The 20,260-nt window shown below is 49.3% G+C and overlaps 2 protein-coding genes and 2 long non-coding RNA genes across 8 annotated transcripts in view; 2 read left to right on the forward strand and 2 right to left on the reverse strand.

The window, feature by feature from the left end:
- TCEA3 (transcription elongation factor A3) overlaps nucleotides 1–5,057 on the forward strand; it is a 37,164-nt gene extending 32,107 nt beyond the window's left edge. The window contains exons 10-11 of the mRNA XM_084788343.1: nucleotides 3,579–3,650; nucleotides 4,952–5,057. Of these exons, the coding sequence (XP_084644469.1) occupies nucleotides 3,579–3,650; nucleotides 4,952–4,960 (81 nt within the window). The 3' untranslated portion in view covers nucleotides 4,961–5,057. The remainder of the gene's footprint in view (nucleotides 1–3,578; nucleotides 3,651–4,951) is intronic.
- Nucleotides 1–20,260, reverse strand: part of LOC311601058 — a 403,201-nt gene that overhangs the window by 379,410 nt on the left and 3,531 nt on the right. The window lies entirely within an intron of this gene.
- On the reverse strand, nucleotides 183–12,353 carry LOC311601049. The gene is made up of 3 exons (XR_014780439.1): nucleotides 12,026–12,353; nucleotides 9,805–9,901; nucleotides 183–631 (listed from the first exon to the last, which is right to left on the reverse strand). It is a non-coding gene; the product is annotated as an uncharacterized lncRNA (long non-coding RNA).
- On the forward strand, nucleotides 10,986–18,446 carry ZNF436 (zinc finger protein 436). 5 transcript variants are annotated; one of them, XM_084788311.1, is made up of 4 exons: nucleotides 10,986–12,000; nucleotides 13,300–13,392; nucleotides 14,150–14,276; nucleotides 16,540–18,446. In XM_084788311.1, exons 2-4 carry the CDS (start codon nucleotides 13,360–13,362, stop codon nucleotides 17,796–17,798), a joined length of 1,419 nt encoding a protein of 472 aa, XP_084644437.1. In that variant the 5' UTR covers nucleotides 10,986–12,000; nucleotides 13,300–13,359; the 3' UTR covers nucleotides 17,799–18,446. The 5 variants fall into 5 exon arrangements, with proteins under 5 accessions (XP_084644437.1, XP_084644439.1, XP_084644440.1 ...); XM_084788314.1 differs by lacking the exon at nucleotides 10,986–12,000 and adding an exon at nucleotides 14,897–15,113 and having other exon boundaries at nucleotides 12,713–13,392; nucleotides 14,033–14,276; XM_084788313.1 differs by lacking the exon at nucleotides 13,300–13,392.

The following is a 20,260-nucleotide window of genomic DNA, read 5'->3' on the forward strand; positions in this document are numbered from 1 at the left end:
GAGGGGGGCAGGAGGGAGCCGGGTGGAGCAGGGAGGGGCCACAGCAGGGGGGGGGCAGGAGGGAGCAGGGTGGAGCAGGGAGGGGCCACGGGGGGGGGGGGCAGGAGGGAGCGAGGTGGAGCAGGGAGGGGCCACAGCGGGGGTTGGGGGGGAAGCAGAGGGATGCCCAGGGAGGTGCTGAGAGGAACAGGAACTGAATTCTTTCTTTCTTTCTTTTTTAAATTTTTAAAAAAGATTTATTTATTATTATGTATACACTGCATGTACACCTGATTGCCAGAAGAGGGCATCAGATCACATTTTTAGATGGTTGTGACACTATGTGGTTGCTAGGAATTGAACTCAGGACTTCTGGAAGAGCAGACAGTGCTCTTAACCTCTGAGCCATCTCTCCAGCCCAGGAACTGAATTCTTCAGGCCACCGGGCAAAGGGCAAGCTTGGAGATGCCACCACCTTGCAGATTCTGGGTTGTAGAACCGTTCAGGTTGTAGGATCAGCTCCTGTGTATCCGCAGGGCAGGCTCAGTGTGCCCTGTCTGTTCTAAAGCGAGAGCAAACCCCAGACTCCAGCCTGTGTAACACTGTCCTCCATGCTCACTGCTGGGCCAAAACTTCAGGAGAGTCAGAGACACTGGAAGGAAGGGCAGCAATGTGAAACCCAGCTCCTCACGAAAAGCTCTGGGGGGGGGGGGGGGCAGGCATGGTGGCGCACGCCTTTAATCCCAGCACTTGGGAGGCAGAGGCAGGCGGATCACTGTGAGCCAGCCTGGTCTACAAAGTGAGTCTAGGACAGCCGAGGCTACACACAGAAACCCTGTCTTGAAAAACAAAAACAAAACAAAAATCTCAGGGGAAACTGAGGCTCAGATGCTCAGACTCGGCAGCTTAGGCCAGGGTGTCCAGGCTGGTGGCAGGAAGGCTTTGAACTAAGAGCCAAACCTTTCTTTCCTTTTTCTCTTACTTGACTATTTTGAGATAGGACCTTGAATTTGCTTTTTTTTTAGTTTTTAGTTGTTTGTTTGTTTGTTTTTAAGACATGGTTTCTCTGTGTAGCCTTGGCTGCCCTATACTTGCTTTGTAGGCCAGGCTGGCCTCGAACTCACAGCAGTCTGTCTGCCTCTACCTCCCAAGTGCTGGGATTAAAGGTTTGTGCCGCCACACCATGCAACCTTGAATTTATTTTGAAGCTAAAGCTACCCTGGAATTTCTGATCCTCTTGCCTCAGTGTTGGGGTTTCATGTGTGCACCACCACTATTGGTTTTTGGGTCCCAACATTCCCGAGTGAGTCAGTCAGCTTGTTCAGTGATGACTGAGTTTTTGTTTGTTTGTTGTTTTTTTTTTAGGTTTTTCAAGACAGGGTTTCTCTGTGTAACAGTCCCGGCTGTTCTGGACTTGCTTTTGTAGACCAGGCTGGCTTTGAACTCACAACGACCCTCCTGCCTCTGCCTCCCAAGTGCTGGAGTTAAAGGCATGCACCACCACTGCCCGGCTTATGATGACTAAGTTGAAGATACCCAGGAGCTATAGCCGACTTGGGGAACAGGGAGGGAAATGGCCTATTGCTAGATTCTGTCCCTGGAGTAATAATATCTTGAATTCTAACTCATATTTAGTGATCCTAGAACTCTTTGTTTCTCTATCTGCTCAGCAGGCAAGACTCATCAAGAGTAGCCAGGCTGGTAGCTCATGTCACCTGTCACTGGTGAGCATGTGGCAGGGGAACATGAGGATGGGGCGGGCAGTAAAGCCAGCCCAAGGTACATAGGAAAACCTGTCTGAAAGAAAAAGAGAAAAATAAACCAGGTGTGGTGGCGCACACCTTTAATCCCATCACTCAGGGAGACAGAGACAAGCAAGTCTCTGTGAGTTCGAGGCCAGCCTGGTCTACAAAGTGAGTCTAGGACAGCCAAGGCTAACACAGAGAAACCCTGTCTCAAGGGGGGAAAAAAAAAAGACACAAATGGGTTAGAGAGATGGTTCAGTGCTTAGAGAGAGCTCATTGCTCTATCAGAAGGACAGACGCTAGCTCCCATATTGGGTGGTTCACAAATGCCTATAACTATAGCTCCAGTGTAGGTATTTGCACATGTACACACATAAACTATTTTTTTGTTTTGTTGTGTTTTGTTTTTCAAGACAGGGCTTCTCTGTATAACCCTGCTGTCCTGGACTCACTTTGTAGATGTAGACCAGGCTAGCCTTAAATTCACATTGATCCGCCAAAAGGCAGAGGCAGAGGCAGAGGCAGGTGGATCTCTGTGAGTTTGAGGCCAGCCTGGTCTACAGAGTGAGTTCCAGGACAGCCAGGGCTTGTAACACAGAGAAACTCTGTCTCAAAAAACAAAAAACAAAAGACAAACAAATGAAAAACAAAACAGAAAAAGATTTAGTTTATCTACCCAAAAGCCCACTCCTGCCCTTTTTCCTTACCACTTCTGTGTAGTGACAAGGCTGTGCTATGCTGTGCCCTCTTGACAGACAACTAAAGGCACATACCAGCAGAGAGCTCCTCCCCAGTGCTGGTCCCAGCACACATCACCAGGGTTGGCTTTACAGAGTCAGGCAGCTGGGAACTCCAGAGTCTTGTGGTGGGGAACTCATGTCACTGAACCTGAATGAGGAGCATGGAGGACTGGGAATAAGAAGACACAGCAGGGCTGGAGAGATGGCTCAGTGGTTAAGAGCGCCGCCTGCTCTTCCAGAGGTCCTGAGTTCAATTCCTAGAGACCACATGGTGGCTCACAACCATCTATAATGTAATCTGATGCTTCTGCAGATAAAGCACTCATATGCAATAAATAAAATAAATAAATCTTTAAAAAAAAAGCCGGGCGTGGTGGTGCACGCCTTTAATCCCAGCACTCAGGAGGCAGAGGCAGGTGGATTGCTGTGAGTTTGAGGCCAGCCTGGTCTACAAAGCGAGTCCAGGACATCCAAGGCTACACAGAGAGATCCTGTCTCCAAAAACCAAAAATATAAAAAAGACACAGCATCACCCACCCCAGTGATCTGTAAGCTCCCTTTCCTCTCTGGGTCTCAGCCACTTGCAGGCTGACAAGAAAGGAGGTGATTTCTTAGGTACCTCTGGCTCGGACAGACACGCCCGACATAAGGTGTTCAGGGTGTGAGTCTGGGAAGGCCTCTTGTAAGAGGGTGAGGCTTGGAACAAGAGACGGGAAACAAGTTCAGAAGGATCAACAACAGTGCAAGTGCAAAGGCCAGGCTGAGCCCGTGGGATTCTGAGTGAGCTCACAGATGACCAGAGGAAAAGAGATTATACATCCATGTCAGGGAGATGACCAAAGTCTGGCAAATATCGGTTCCAACATAGGGACTTGAACCTATTTCAGAAGACAGCAAGATAGTGGCATGGGCCTGTAATCCCAGCACTTGGGAGGCAAAGGCAGGCGGATCGCTGTGAGTTCGAGGCCAGCCTGGCCTACAGAGTGAGTCCAGGACAGCCAAGGCTACACAGAGAAACCCTGTCTCGGAAAAACAAAAAAGCAAAAGACAGCGAGAGCCACGGCAGGCCCTATACCAGGGGAGTGACCTCACGGATGACTCTTCTCTCTGTCAGGTGCAGACACGCAGTGCTGATGAGCCCATGACCACCTTTGTCTTATGCAACGAGTGTGGGAATCGCTGGAAGGTTTGTATGCTTGCATCTTTCTCCCTCCCCACCATCCACACGCAGCTGTTGCCCTGCACAAGAAATAGTAATGCCAACAGACAGGAAGAGGATTCCGTGCTAGGAGGCTGGAGGCTTGCCAGCCTGCAGCGTCAGCCTGTAGCGCATGACTGTGGCAAGTGGTTGAGTGGGAGAGGGAATGTTAGTTTGGAAGGACAGCAGCTGGGATGGATGGCAGCTCAGAGTTTATTATAGTTGTGGGCAAGGCCCGCAGTTGAGCATGGATGGGTTTGGCCTCCTGAGGACCGCAGAGGGAGAAGAAGCAATAGCACGGAGCATTTAGACCAGGCCTCTGCAAAGTGTTTGTACAGAAGCTATATGGCCCTTGCCCTAGCCACACGGGGAGAAGACAGAGTGGCCCTGAGATGCTCTGAGTGTCCTTTCTTTCTTAGGAAGCTCTGGAAAAGCCTTCTATCACCCAGTGCTGTGACCTAGATGTTTAGCTCCTGCAGGGGCAACAGTCTGGATTTCAGCCATGGGGGACAAACAGAATCCTCTCTGGGTGCTGCTTGTTGGGGGGTGTAGCTGGGTACTAGAGCATGTTCTGATATGTATGAAGTCCAGGGTTTGATCCTCAGTGAAACACACACACACACACACACACATACACACACACACAATTAATCCCAGGACTCGGGAGGCAGAGGCAGGTGATCATTGTGAGTTCGAGGCCAGCCTGGTCTACAAAGTGAGTCCAGGACAGCCAAGGCTAACACAGAGAGACTTTTGTCTCAAAGAACCAAAAAAAAAAAAAAAAAAAAAAGAAAAGAAAAAAGAAAAAAAAGAAAAAGAAAAAGAAAAACATAGCTACTGGGTGAAATAGGCTTAAACATATTGCCACAGCCTAGCACATATTAGGGTTCAGTAATGATGGCTGAGGTGGGAAAAGGACATGCTGTGTGCTTCTATGCGCCTGTTGGAAAGGCAGGACCCAAGGGAGCTTTCATCTTGTCTGACAGTATTTTTAGATAACGTCCACTGCCATATGGGAGAGCTAAAATCCAACCAAGTGGTCTGTGACAATCATGATATTTTTGTTGTTGTTCTGAGATGTGGGGGTGGAGAAGTCCTCTCTGTGCAGCCCTGGCTGTCCTGGAACTCCTTACGCAGACCAGGCTGTCCTGGAACTCACAGAAATCCACCTGCCTCTGCTTCCTGAGTGCTGGGATTAAAGGCCACCCCCACCACAGCCGGCTGAATCCACCTTCTTGTCCATGAGTCTCAGAGAGACCTCTTAACACTGTTGCCTTTCGGTTTTATAGTTCTGCTGACTGGACCAGCAGCCAGGACGATGGCAGGAGGAAGAACAAGCAGGAAGCACAAACCATGTGACCCAGAGTGATAAATAAAAGTTAAAATGAAAGCAAATGCGGAGCCCTGGATGAGGCTAGGGGTTAGATGAAAGGGGTGGGGGGGGGGCAGAGGGGGAGGGGGGTTTCTTTTGCCAATTATATTCAGTCATGAAAAATGATTGGTTTCTGGGGGAGCCTTTCTGGTATGTGATGCTCAGTCTTTTTCTTTTCTTTTCTTTTTTTTTTTTTTAAGAGTTACTTATTTATTATGTGTACAGATCTCATTATAGATGGTTGTGAGCCACCATGTGGTTGCTGGGAATTGAACTCATGACCTTTGGAAGAGCAGTCAGTGCTCTTAACCTCTGAGCCGGCTCTCTAGCCCAATGCTTAAGAGTCTTTACTGACAAGACCTACACAAAAGGTCAGCATCAGATCGGAGGAGCCTTATCCTGGCCGTGGCCTGACAGATCTTGGAGTTTCTTCTCCACTACTGAAAATTAGCAGATTGAGGCTGAGGGTATAGCTTAGTGGTAGACCCTGGGTGCCAACCCCAGTACAGAGTAGAGGAGAAGGAGAGGAGGGAGGGAGGGAGGGAGGGAGGGAGGGAGGGAGGAGGGGAGAAATACCACGCTTTGCATGGTACTGTTTGCTTGTGATTTCATGGCTTGGGAGGCAGAAGAGTATTACTTAAGTCTCAGAGTTCAAAGTCAGCGCCCTGGGCAACATCATGAGACCCCCGTCTCTTATTTTCATTATTTCATTTCCATTTTGCGATTTTACTGTAGTTTCAGCTAAGGTCTCAGGGGACCCAGGGTAGCCTCAAACACCGTGAGTCGTTGAGGATGTGTTGAACTTCTGATCCTCTTGCCTCCACCTTCCAAGACTTGGGATGACAGGCCTGTATCCCTGTGGTGGCTGACACAGTGCAGGGGGCCTCATGTCTGCCGGGAAAGCGCTCTACCACCTGAGCTACACCCCCAGCTCAAAATCCTGTCTCTAAAGAGAAAACACTGGTGCCAGGGAGATGATTTGGTGGTCAAGACCCCCTATTGCTCTTGCAGAGGACCCAGGTTCAGTTACTAGGATCTACAGTGTCCCACAACCATCTGAAACTCCATTCAGGGGATCTGATGCCCTCCTCCTGATCTCCAAGAGCACCAGGCACACATGTGTGGTACACGTACATGGATACTCACAGAAATAAAATAAGTAAATCTAGAAGGAAAAAAAAAAAGGCTGCTAGGCGGTGGTGGCGCACACCTTTAATCCCAGCACTCGGGAGGCAGAGGCAGGTGGATTGCTGTGAGTTTGAGGCCAGCCTGGTCTACAGAGCGAGTCCAGGACTACACAGAGAGACCCTGTCTTGAAAAAAAACAAAAACGAAAAAATTAATTTTTATTTTATGTGCATTAGTGTGAAGGTGTCAGGTCCCTTGGAACTGGAGTTACACAGAGTTGTGAGCTGCCATGTGAGTGCTGGGAATTGTATCCAGGTCCTTTGAAAGAGCAGACAGTGAGCTGGGCATGGTGGCACATGCCTTTAATCCTAGCACTCTTGAGGCAGAGGCAGGCAGATTGCCGTGAGTTTGAAGAAAGCAGACAGTGCTCTTAACCACTGAACCATTTCCCCAGGTCCAAGATTTTTTGCTTTTGTTATCTTGATGCATGTGAGTTTTTTGTTTTTTGCTTTTTCTGGTTATTACAGACAGAACTTCTCAGTGTAGCCTTGGCTGTCCTAGACTCAATTTGTAGACCAGGTTGGCTTTGAACTCACAGAGATCCACCTACCTCTGCCTCCCCAAGTACTGGGGTTACAGGTGTGCACCACCATGCCCGGCTGCATGTATGTGTTCTTTTTTTCTTTTTCTTTCTTTCCTTTTTTTTTTTTTTTTTTTTTTTTTTAGGAGACTGAGTTTTTCTTTGTAGCCTCAGCTGTCCTGGACTCCCTTTATAGACCAGGCTGGCCTCGAACTCACAGAGCTCCACCTGCGTCTGCCTCCAGAGTGCTGGGATTATAGACGTGAGCTACCACGCCCGGCTATGTTTTTATGTGTGCACATGTGAAGTGTGTGTGCATGTATAGGCTACACCTATGGAGACTAGTGGTCAACGTCAGCTGTCTTTTTTTTATATCCCTCTTCTCTTCAGCTTTTTTGAGAAGGTGTCTTCAGTCAACCTGGAGCTCAGGGATCTTTGTAAGCCTCAGGGATCTTTCTGTCTCTGTCTCCGTCTCCACAATGCTGGCATTATAGTATGCCATCACACCTACCTTTTACATGGGGATGAAACTCTGGTCCTCTCTCTTGTACAGTAAGCACTATATTGACTGAGCTATCTTCCCAGTCCTACCTAAAGTTTCTCCTCTTTTAAAGGCTGGAGCCATGGCTTAGCGGTAGAGTACTTGCCTAGCGTTCTAATATATGTGAGGCCCTTTCCTCCCACCATCCCCATGCCCCTCCCCCATCCTGGCAACCACCAGAGCACTGTTTGTATTATTAGACCCTTTATAAGCCAAGGAGCCCAAAGTTCAGGGAATAATTTGTTTGGGAGACAGAGCTTGGATTTGGACCCAGATCCCCAGCTTCATTCTGAGTCACTCAAACACGGCTTCCCCACACTGAGCGGCTGTGACGTGGCCGTGGTGTGCCAAGGACCTCGGTGTCAGTCTCACAATCCTCAGAGCAGCAGCCTTGCAGCCACTTAGGGGGTGGTGTCGGATTCCCCAATTAGTGTCTACTATAGAAAGGGCATAATAACCTGGGTCCAGTTGATGCCCTTAAAAGCCTAGACAATACTAAAGTTTGTGTGCTTTGTTGTTGTTTGTTTTTGTTTTTTCGAGACAGGGTTTCTCTGTGTAGCCTTGCTTGTCCGGGACTTGTTTTTGTAGACCAGGCTAGCCTCGAGCTCACAAAGATCCACCTGCCTCTGCCTCCTGAGTGCTGGGATTAAAGGTGTGCGCTTGACGTGGTGCATTTTTCATGCTGTTCTCTACATTTGTGGGAAACACTCTTTGTGGAAAAGCCGCAGACGCATTGTGAGGGCAAGTGCCCCACTCCTCTGTGCTCTGCTCCGCCTGCTGAGCCCATTGCCCCTCTCTCACCCAGCCCAGCCCCAGGGCCTTGCTTGTGGGACTTCCTACCAGCTTCACCCATCTGCAGCCAGAGGCAGAGGATGACAGGCATGCAAGGGAACATGAGACACTGCCCTTGTCCTGTTTCTTCCCCCTGTCACTCTTCCCTCCCGTCCCAAGAAACCCAAGCCACGCTGGCACAGAGCTGTCCTTTCACGCCTCTGTGCCTCTGCACAGACTGTTCAAGACTAAGGCTCCCTCTCCCTCCTGCAGTCTCCACCTCTGTCATGCCTACAGTCTGCACGGCTGCTTGGATGTCACCTCCTCTGCAGAGCCTCCTTCCTTCCCCGTGAGAAGGGGTTGGCAGGCACAGACATGGCAGGGTGAGCATCTGGGTGCGGCTGTAAGGTCCAGGAAGACCCAGGTCATGTCCTTTGAAAAGGAAAATTGAGAAAATTGGATCACAAACGTGGAGACGTATTTGAAGATGTTTAACAGATTAATGCTTCTGATACCAAAGAAAAACTACCGTTGGACTATTCATAGATAACTGTAAGACTGTGTTGGGATCACAGGCATGCACCCACCATTGCCTGGCTCCTTTTTTTTTTTTTTAATTTAGGTTTTTCGAGACAGGTTTCTCTCTTGGCTGTCTTAGACCTGGCTCTGTAGACCAGGCTGGCCTTGAACTCAGAGATCCACCTGCCTCTGCCTCCTGAGTGCTGGGATAAAGGTATGCGCCACCATGCCTGGCTGCTTGTTCTTTTAGAATACTAGAGGTCATCTTCTGATGACCTGTAATTCCAGCTCCAGGAGATGTGACTCTTGGTTTTCTCAGGGTGCCTACAAGTACACACGTACACATGCACACGCACACATACACACACACAGTGGGGTAGGGTAGGGAGTTAATGAATCTTTTAAAAAATATTTACTAAAAATAAGCATTTACAGCTTGGCTGAGGCCAACATGGTGTACTAAGTAAGTCCAGGACAGTTAGGGACACACAGAGAAACCCTGTCTAGAAAACAAAAATCAAAAAAACCCAACAACAAGCTGGGCGTGGTGGCGCATGCCTTTAATCCCAGCACTCGGGAGGCAGAGGCAGGCGGAAAGCTGTGAGTACAAAGGGAGTCGAGGTCAGCCAAGGCTACACAGAGAAACCCTGTCTCAAAAAACAAAAAGCAAAAAACCAACAACAAAACAAAACCATTTACTGGGCCTTCACAGGTACACTAATCCAGTAGCAATGCACATTTTTAAAAAAGACTTATTCATTTATTATGTATACAGTACTCTACCTGCATGACAGAAGAGGGCAGTAGATCACATTATAGATGGTTCTGAGCCGCCATGTGGTTGCTGGGAATTAAACTCAGGACCTCTGGAGGAGCAGTCAGTGCCTTTAACCTCTGAGCCATCTCTCCAGCCCCCATGCAATGCACATTTTTAAGACATTCAAGAAGACCCCCCATTTCCCCAGGAACAAGCTGTACTGAAGCTCCCCCACCCCCCAAAGGTGCTCCCCCCCCCAACACAGTAGGTGCTCGTCATTTGCTGCATGATGGGGACAGACAGGACTTTCCAACTCATTCTAGAAAACCCCAAACCGTAACACTGAACAATAGGACAGGAAGCTGCCACCTCCTCCTCCAGTCACCAGCCCTCCCCAAGGCAAGCTGCAGCAGGAAGACCCTCAGCCACTGTCTTTCCTTCCTGCCCACCTAGGTGCTTCCCTTTCAGTCCTTACCTTCTCTCCACTCCCAGGTAAAGAAAGCAAAAGTACTTTCTTAGAGGCAAAAGGACAAGCTGGGTGCACATAGCCATCCTGGCCCCAAGGCATAGTCCTGGGAAATAAAAGGAAAAGCTAGAGGAACAAAAGAGGGCTTAAAGCTTGACAGCAACACGACAAAAGGCCTCAGAGTTTACAGAGCAGTCTCGTGAAAAGGGAGGCCCTTCTGGGGCTAGGCTCTCCTTGGGAGCCCAGACCCCATACCAGTCATCCTCCTTGTTTGTAGGGGTTTGGCTATTGACCCCCCCCCCACACTCTCTGTTTTCTCTGAGTGAGGCCTCAATTTATTGTGTTGCTTGCAATTCCAAATACTGGGTTCCACATACTGTGCACTTGAGCCCACCCATTGGCTATGTTTCCAGCAGAAACAGTGTGAGAATAAGGTCACCCCCAGAGTCCCTATGATTTCCCAGACCTTCAGGCCATTGCATATACCCATGGGCCTTCCTTCATACTCAGCCTTCAAGTGCTGAGTTTCTTCTGCTACCAAAGGCACGATCCATCCAAATACCTAGGGGTCTTATTGTTCATTCTGTGCAGGGGTGCTTTCAACCCCTTCTCAACATCCTTAGCTATGACAATTCCAACTGTATAGAAAAAGAGATGGTGGGGCTGGAGAAATAGCTCAGTGGTTCAAAGTGATTACTGCTCTCGCAGATGTCCCAAATGTGTTTTCCAGCACTCAAATAAGGTGGTTTACAACCACCTGTAATTCCGACAGACATTGGACGCCCTCTTCTGGCTTCCTCAGGCACCTGCACATGCTCATACCCCCCCCATATAAAATTAAAAATAAATTGTACCTGTTTTGTTGTTTGTTTTGTTTTGTTTTTTGAGGCAAGGTTTCATTGTGTAGCCCTGGTTATCCTGGACTCACTCTGTAGACCAGGGTGGCCTCCAACACACAGAGATCCTCCTGCCTCTGGCTCCCGAGTGTTGGGATTACAGGCTTGTGCCATCATGCCCAGCTCTTGGGTTTTTTTTTTTTCCGAGACAGGGTTTCTCTGTGTGGCTCTGACTGTCCTGGAACTAGTTCTGTAGACCAGGCTGACCTCGAACTCACCGAGATTGAAGGCTGGTGCCACCACCGTCTGGATAAAATAATTTTTTAAAAAAAGATAGGGGCCTGGAGAGATTTTCCTGAAAAATACACAGCCTAGGTCCCAACCTAGACCTGTCTGATCTTTGTGCCCATAATCTTCTGACTCTGGTAAGTCCTTCAGGGTTCTAACTTACATGGTGGATGGATCAATGTTACAGCAGGTGGAATAGTACCATTCTGTGGCATCTAAACACCTTCTAGTCCTACCTTTGGGAGCGTAAGAGAAACACAGGTAAAAGAGATGCTGAATGGCTGGTAGGGTCCTGCTAGCTAATTTTTAGATCCTTGAGTCATGTAGCCATAAATAAGTGGGCACTGGGAACAGGACACTCTAATAAAAGCATGGCCAGGGGACATGTTTGAAAAAAAATTTTTTTTTCCAAGTCCTTGAATGCGTGAATGTATCTGCAAAACAAAAGAAAAGCCCCTTTTCCCAGCCCAGGCAAAGAAGTCTCCTGTTCAGGCGGAGACAACAGGCTTCTGGGCGTCAAGCCAAGGTTCTGGGGATATTTATAACTGGAAGAGGGTGGAAGTCCCTAATAAGCTGCTATATTCTTTTTCCATCACTTCCCTCTCCAAGGCTACACAGCAAGCTGGGAGCTCTTCCCCAGGCAGAATGCCTGCTTTGCCTAGCACTCGCCTTCCATTGTCTATTTCCTTCATCCTGGCTGGGGAGAGGGAAGGCTGTCTGTCAGTCCTTCCCTTTAGAGCACTCCTACTGAACACAGCTTAGGCGCTGCGGGTGTCTGTTGGCCTGCTGTTGTGGTCTCGGGGAATCTGTTTATGAGCCTGCGGCTTCCCGGACCTATAGAACAGTATCTGCAGTCTGGAAGCCTTAGCTCATCCTAAAATCAAACACTGTCCTTTGCCTGGTTAATCTATGGATTCGGATTTCTACCGGTGGCCCTGAGATCTCCGGACTCTGCTGGTAATAGCAAGATTCTCTCGGAACGTCAGGCCTCTTTAGAACTCTGAGACTTTGGGATCTCAGGCCTCTTGAGGATCTTGGAGCCAGTGACCCCCGCGCCTGGAGTTTTCGCAGGCCAAGAGAGGTAAGCCTCTACGTTTGCTCCTAACCTGGGTTTGTGGCGTCTTTGAAACAGAGACCGCTAACATCCTTAGAACCCTTTCCGGTCCAGATCACCGCAGGGGCAGGATCTTCATGGTGTTGGGAGTGTTCTCCAAGAATCCTTTCAGCAGAGAGACCTTCAACAGTGCAAGGACCCTGAGTTTCCACTCTGAAGCCAGCTATCTCCCCTACACACCCTCCTCCTCCCCCGCTTTGATTTCAGTGTTCTGGCGTCTTTAGATAAGTGCACTTAAGTCCCGGTCTCTATAAAAGAGTGCAAGGAGCTCCCTAGAGGGTTAACATCCGACCACCCTGGGCCGGGCCGCTGACTGCACGCCCACGTAGGGAGGGTGGCACGAGGCGACCTGGGATATGCAGTCTGCAGGCGGGATGCAACTGCTGCAAGGCCTACTGGGAGTTGTAGTTCAAGGATCCAGAGAGCTAGTGCTGCAGGCAAGTGCTGGGATGTGTAGTGACTACGTGGGCGGGGCCCAAAGTTCCATCGCGGCCTGAGAGTCTCCCGAGGGAGGGAAAGGGAGCCTTTTCTCGTTCTGGCTTGGGCTGTCAAATGAGGGCTGATCCCAGCTGAGGTTAGCCCAGGCTGCCACACTCAATCTGACTTCGCGGATAATATCTGACTCAAAGAGAAAAACAGGGCCATGAGAAAAAAACAGGGAGGCCTTCTTTGCTGAATCATGCAATAGTCTCCGAGGAGAAAGTGGAGGATACATCGACTGGTCTTGAAGGACGCGGTCCTGTCTCCTCTCTTTTGTTCTTTTTCTTCCCCTGCTTTTGGCCTCTAAGTGGCCTTTGTACGCCAGAATGAAACTTCAAGTCCCGGCAGGCCACGAGCCGAGCGCACGCGTGGTGGAGATGCTCGGCCACGCCGCAGGAGGAGGGCTGATCGTTTAGCATTTGATTGGTCGGGTGTTTTATGAGCTTTTTCGCCGATTGGCTGAGGTTGCTGCCGGAAAGGTCCCAGCCCGGAGATGGAAGAGCAGAGGCGTTCTATGTGCTGGCTGGAAAGCCTCATCCCTCAAATAGCGTCGCCTTGACCCCCAATCCAGGAGGGCATCTAACCAGAGCCTGTCCTCTCCTACTCTGTCTAGCATTGCATGCACTCGATATTAACAAGACACGGAGAGCGGTTCACGCTCGGGAGTCAGGGAAGAGAGTGACCGGTCCTGGGCCTTCCCCTCCTACCCTGCGAACAGAACTCCAGCCCTAGGGAGTGGGCAGGGCCTCTTGCCGCGCCTCACGCCCTGCTTTCCCCCTCCTTCAGCGTTGTCTGCTAGCTGCTTTTCCTGCTCTCTCTCCCTGGAGACGAACGCTTGAGCCCGAGATGGCAGCCACTCTGCTCATGGCTGGGTCCCAGGTAAGCTGGGGGTGGCTTCCCGGACCTCGCCTATGCATACCCATCCCGCCGGGTGTTTCCCGGTTCTGCAAACCCCTATAGGAAATTCCCTGGGATTAGCTCATTTGGTCTTAATGCTGTCTAATATAGCCATATACATGCATATATCAAGCGCCTATTGTATGCCTTTAAGCATTGAGAATAAAACCGAACAGGTTGGGTGGTACCCTCCTTGCCAACAGTCTGTAGGGAGAAAGATGCATCCGGTTAACCATGACACACACTATAGTAAGAACTCTGTTTGCCTTAGCAAGAAAGTGTTGTGACCTGCGAACCGGTGAGTCTTGGAGGGATTAATTCCCGATGCAGTGTTCCAGGAAGGAGTGAGGAGCGAACAGGAGGTCGAGGGAACAGAACAACAGTTGGCTCTAGAACTGGACCATAAAGAAGAGAATTTCACTGGTCTAAAGAAAAAGAGAGCGTTGTATGTAGATGTATTGAGCCGTGTAAGTTCTAGGTCTGTTCTGAAGAGGACGTGACTGGAGGACAAGAGTCCCCAAGTGGGCAGGGATATCTAGTAGATTCCCCCCTGCCTTTTGACCACATGTCTTTTTCCTCCCCCCCCCCCCCTTCTTTCTTGTTTCTTCTTTGGACTCTACAGATGAGACTTAATGCCATTGCCTTCTCGACATTTCTAACCATGTCTCTAATTTCAAGAAGAAGAGCTGGTCCTAAGCTCCCAGATACCAAGTAGTCAGGACACGTTGTGTGATTTCAGGCCCCTGTGACATTTGAAGATATGGCCATGTACCTCACCCGGGAAGAATGGAGACCCTTGGATCCTACACAAAGAGATCTTTACAGGGATGTGATGCAGGAGAATTACGGAAATGTCGTCTCCCTGGGTGAGTGAGGGTTTTTATCTTTTTTGTTTGTTTGGTTTTTTCACCAAGTATGGGTTTTTTTGCTTTTTGTTTTTTCCCCAAGTACCGCTTTGAAACAGGTCATAATGGCTTAGGTCTTTCAGTACAGCTTTGTTTGTTTGTTTGTTTCGAGACAGGGTTTCTCTGTGTAGCCCTGGCTGTCCTGGAACTCACTCTGTAGACCAGGCTGGCCTCGAACTCAGAGTTCCACCTGCCTCTGCCTCCTGAGTGCTAGGATTAAAAGGGCATACCACTACCACCACCACTGCCCAGCTCATGCAAATCTTTAAATGTGGGAAGGCCCACATTATACGGTCTATTTAAAAAAAAAAAAAGAGGTTTCTGCAGTTTCATAGACTTTCTTTTTTGGTTTTTCCAGACAGGGTTTCTCTGTGTAGTCTAGGCTGTCCTAGACTCACTTTGTAGACCAGGCTGGCCTCGAACTCACAGCGATCCGCCTGCCTCTGCCTCGCCTGGCTTCTTTTTTACTTTTTATTCATTTTTAGGTGATACTAAATAATGAGTTTCATCCTGATGTTTTCATATATATGTGTCTGTATCCATTGATCTGATTTGTTTCCCTCCCTTACTTCTTCCTTCAGCCTTTGTCCCTTGAACTTTAAAAACCGGCAACAATAACTCCATTGCCAAAAAACAAAATGAACAAAACCAAAAAAACGGGTTGAAGAGATTAAGAGCATGTATTGCTCCTGCAGAGGACCTGAGTTCAGTTCCCAGCACCCATGTCAGGCAGCGCACAACTGTCTGTAACACCAGTTCCAGGGCATCAAACCAGACGCCCTCTTCTGGCCCCTGAAGGTACCTGCAACCACACCCATACTCCAACCCAGACACTGTACACATCCCATGTGCTGGGAGGAAGTGCACCACCACGCCCGGTTTAGAAAGGATCATTTTTTTTTTATAATTTATTTATTTTTACTTTATATGCATCGGTGTTTTGCCTGCATGTATGTCTGTTTGAGGGTGTCAGATCTTAGAGTTACAGACAGTTGTGAGCTACCATATGGGTGCTGGGAATTGAACCCAGGTCCTCTGGAAGAGCAGTCAGTGCTCTTAACCGCTGAGCCATCTCTCCAGCCCGAAAGGATCATTTTTTAAAAAAGAGGCACTCTTGAGTCCTTATAGTCTTCCTCAGGAGCATTTCTTAGAATTACTGAAAGATTTACTTCTTACCCAAATAAATTTAGGGTTAGGATTAATAAATGTTTTCAAGGCAGTTTGTTGTTTTGTTTCTTCTTTTAATATGCATTTGTATTCTGTCTGAATGGATGTCTGCACTGCATGCCTGCCTGGTACCCACGGAGGCTAGAAGACAGTGTTAAGTCCCTTGGAATTGGGAGTTACAGACACTTGTGAGCTGCCAGATGGGGGTGCTGGGAGCTGAACTCAGGTCCTCTGCGGGTGTCACAAGTGTTCTGGACCACTGAGCATCTCTCAGGCCCTTCAAGGTGGTTTTTATCACAGTGCTTCCTAGGACCTTTAATGTATTATTAAACATTTGGACTTCTTTGTTTGCTTCATTTTGTGTGTGTGTGTGTGTAAGATGGGGTAAATGTATATGTGTGCACACGAGTGTGCAGATGACATTTGTCTGTGTATAAGCCAGAGGTCCACTTCCAGTGTCTTCCTCTATCTGTTTCCACATTTTTTTATTTTTCTTTTGATTTTTTTAAGACAGGGTCTCTCTGTGTACCCTTGGCTGACCTGGACTCACTTTGTAGACCAGGCTGGCCTCGAACTCACAGCGATCCGCCTGCCTCTGCCTCCCGAGTGCTGCTGTGTACACTCTTAGCCACTAAGCCGCCTCGCCTGCTTTAGGAAGACCACTTCACTTCTTGAGTCTTGAGTCTCCCCTTTACAGAGATGGACTTTTACGATTATTGCTACCATTAGCGTTGTGTATTCATGTTAGGAACCTAGTGTGCTGACGGTGCCATTGGGCTCAGTCCACCAGTTCCCCCTCCCCAGTGGATGATGTACGAACATCTCACCCGCACCTGAGATCACCTGAAAAGAAGGCTAAAAGAGAAGTTAGCTCAGTGCCGGAGCTGGGCGTGGTGTAGCTGAGTGTCAGAGCATTTACACGGCCTGCACACACTCCTGGGTCTCCGTAGCACTGTGAATAGAGGAGTAAGTCAAACCCCCTCAGTTTAGTGCCTAGAAACACAGCGGGCGTGTTCGTGCGCTGACCCGTCTCTGCGTTATTCACTCTTCCTTACAGACTTTGAGATCAGGAGCGAGAATGAAGCGAACCCGAAACAGGAGTTTAGCGAAGACGTGGAATTTGTGACCATGGCTGAAGAGCCGATTGAGACTGCCGCCGAGGAGAAGAGTGGCGGAAGCGAAGAGGCCTTCGAAAGCGGAGACAGGCCAGAAAGACAGTGGGGAGATCTGACGGCGGAGGAGTGGGTAAGCTACCCTCTCCAGCAAGTCACCGACCTGCTTGTCCACAAAGAAGGCCACACGGGCATCCGCTATCACATATGCTCTCAGTGCGGGAAGGCCTTCAGTCAGATTTCAGACCTCAACCGCCACCAGAAGACCCACACGGGAGACCGACCCTATAAGTGTTACGAGTGCGGCAAGGGCTTCAGCCGCAGCTCCCACCTCATCCAGCACCAGAGGACGCACACGGGCGAGCGGCCCTACGACTGCAACGAGTGCGGCAAGAGCTTCGGCCGGAGCTCCCACCTCATCCAGCACCAGACCATCCACACGGGCGAGAAGCCGCACAAGTGTCCCGAGTGCGGGAAGAGCTTCTGCCGCCTCTCCCACCTCATCCAGCACCAGCGGACGCACAGCGGCGAGAAGCCGTACGAGTGCGAGGAGTGCGGGAAGAGCTTCAGCCGCAGCTCCCACCTGGCCCAGCATCAGCGGACGCACACGGGCGAGAAGCCGTACGGCTGCAACGAGTGCGGGCGCGGCTTCAGCGAGAGGTCCGACCTCATCAAGCATTACCGCGTCCACACGGGCGAGAGGCCCTACAAGTGTGACGAGTGCGGGAAGAATTTCAGCCAGAACTCCGACCTGGTGCGGCACCGCAGGGCCCACACCGGGGAGAAGCCGTACCACTGCAACGAGTGCGGGGAGAACTTCAGCCGCGTCTCCCACCTGGTCCAGCACCAGCGGACTCACACCGGGGAGAAGCCGTACGAGTGCACCGCCTGCGGGAAGAGCTTCAGCCGCAGCTCCCACCTCATCACGCACCAGAAGATCCACACCGGCGAGAAGCCGTACGAGTGCAACGAGTGTTGGCGAAGCTTCGGGGAGAGGTCGGATCTGATCAAACACCAGAGAACCCACACGGGAGAGAAGCCCTACGAGTGTGTGCAGTGTGGGAAAGGCTTCACGCAGAGCTCCAACCTCATCACGCACCAGAGAGTTCACACGGGAGAGAAGCCTTACGAATGTACCGAGTGTGACAAGAGTTTCAGCCGGAGCTCGGCTCTGATTAAACACAAGAGGGTTCATACCGACTAAGCCCTGCTGTGGTCCCGAGTAAGAAATGAGACATCCGAAGGTCAGGTTGGATATCGGCGAGTTTCCTTAGGGCCACAGTTTGAAAACAAGAAAGAAGACAACCCTTTTGAAATTCTGACTTACAGCTTCAGGGATGCTCTCCCTTCCTCCAAAATTACGATTTTTTTTTTAAAAAATTCACTTGATTAGTATATGAATTGTTTCATCAAATCCAGCCCCCATCCCAAGTAACTTAAAGGCTGAAGACCAGAGGACAAGGTGCTGGTGGGTGCTTAGGCTTGGAGATGGAGTAGATATTTAAAAGGTTTTTTTCCCCCTCTTGTGGCCCACAAAGACTGCAGTGGGAACATAGAACGGAAATAGGGTCATGGCAGCTGCTTTGGCAGAAGGCAGGCGGACTTGTCCCCAGTTGCCACTGTTCGGACACTGTAGTAACTGGGATCACACACTTCCCTTCCAAAGGGCACTTTATATATATATATATATATATATATATATATATATATATATATATATATATTCGTATCTTACCATCTTCTTGCACACAGGGTTCTGCACGCTGAGGGCAGAGATCACATCGTTTCTCCTTGTTTCTCAAGGAGTACAGCTTCCATGTTTTTGAAAGCTGACGGGAGATACAATGTGAGAGAGAGAAAAAAGGAGGCACAGGTTTGAGGACCAAGGGCCCAGGACGGTGGTGATGTCAGCAAGAGATGGAAACCCATTGATACTGCCATTGATCAGGTTTATGTATTTTCTTCAAAAATCACTTTAGGGAAACTGCCTTTAGGAAAAGAGAGGGCTGGAAGTGACGATGAGGTGAGAATAGGAAGTGAACTGAGCCCACCCCCCACCCCATCCCAGGGAGGGCACACAGAGCCCTTCCCTTCCCAGGGAACGGCAGTCACTTCTGTGTTCTTTGCCGTCTGACAAGATCACTTGCCCCTGTACTGCTAACTCTAGGGTTTGATAGGGCCACAGCCCAGTCTTTAGCTTAGCTTGCATAAAGGCATGTGTGTGTACAGTGAACTGTGTATTCCGACAGCAGAAACCGAGTTCATAAGAATTCATAAGCATGTTCTTGCGTGATGTAGATCGTAAGATAGGACTGTAGACATCTGCTCCAATGTGAGAAGTGTCTTTTATTTGTCCTTTGTTATGGAAACAAAGTTAACATTAGTGCTCAAGCGTGCACTCTCCTGTAAGGCCCGGTTTTGTACAGAACTAAGGGCTTGTACGTGTCCATCAAACTGTGAGAGAATGGCTGGGCGGTTAGGTCCGTTGTCCTTTCTCAGACTGAATTATCTTCTCCTGTGGTGAAATGGCCTCATCCGAAGGAAAAAATGAATAAACCTAGAGGAGATTACGTTTCCAGCCTCCGATTGAAATATCTAAAACAAGAGGCGACAGTATAGCCCAGCACCTCAGTTCTCCTTAAATAGCCCAGCTTTGGTGCTTACTCAGCCCTGAGGGGATGGAAGGGAGTTGGCACTCAGGAGCTGGGACTGGAGCGAACAATATATATATATATATAAAGAGCCTCAGTGTATTTCTATGGTGCTTACTTGCAAACATAACTTTATTATTATTTTTTTAAATTAAAACCTTTTTTGTTCAAGTTTTTTGAGATTTGGCACTTAAAGAGCAGTGCTTTCATAGCTGGGCGTGGTGGCGCATGCCTGTAATCCCAGCACTCAGGGAGGCAGAGGCAGGTGGATCTCTGTGAGTTCAAGGCCAGCCTGGTCTACAAAGTGAGTCCAGAACAGCCAGGACTACAAGAGAAACCCTGTCTCAAAAAAAAAAAAAAAAAAAAAAAAAAAAAAAAGCAGTGTTTTCACACTACAGTCACTGCAACCACAGCTGGATGACACCATATCACTTACTAGTGGATGAAAAACTACTCCCAAGAGCCTCTAAGTGGCCACTTCCATATGAGTACGAACTTGGGCCAGGGCACCTGGTTTCTAGTCTGTACAAAATCTAGCCTACTGTGGGTATTCGTATTTTAACTGTTAGGTGACTTACATATTCTTGGTAACTAAACTCATATGTCTTCTGTATCAGTGTAGCCGATGACTTGGTGGAGTTCAGCATTCTCCCATGGCTTCTTTGAGTCGCTGTTAGGGACTGCTTGGAAGTGGTTTGCAGAACACAGCACCTCTGACCCAACTTCATTTCACCCCCTTTCCCTCTTCTGTTTCTAACACACGCATGCACGCGCGCACGCACGCACGCACGCTCGCACCCCTGTGCTCCCACCCCCCGCTGCACCTCCACACCTGCCCAGCCCCATTTGCTTGCTTTTGCCTTCTAGGAGATGAAGGGCTCCTGAAAGCTTTCTGATTGCCTCCCCATCTCTCCATATGTGTCCACTCCAGCTGGTGGCTAAAAAGGCACTGGCCGTGCTAGCTCTGTCCACTCTGCCTTTCCTGAGCTGACCTTCGCGGAAGCCGGGCGTCTGC

The sequence above is a fragment of the Acomys minous genome, assembly GCF_964271855.1.
Source record: "Acomys minous genome assembly, chromosome: 6".
Taxonomy (NCBI): domain Eukaryota; kingdom Metazoa; phylum Chordata; class Mammalia; order Rodentia; family Muridae; genus Acomys; species Acomys minous.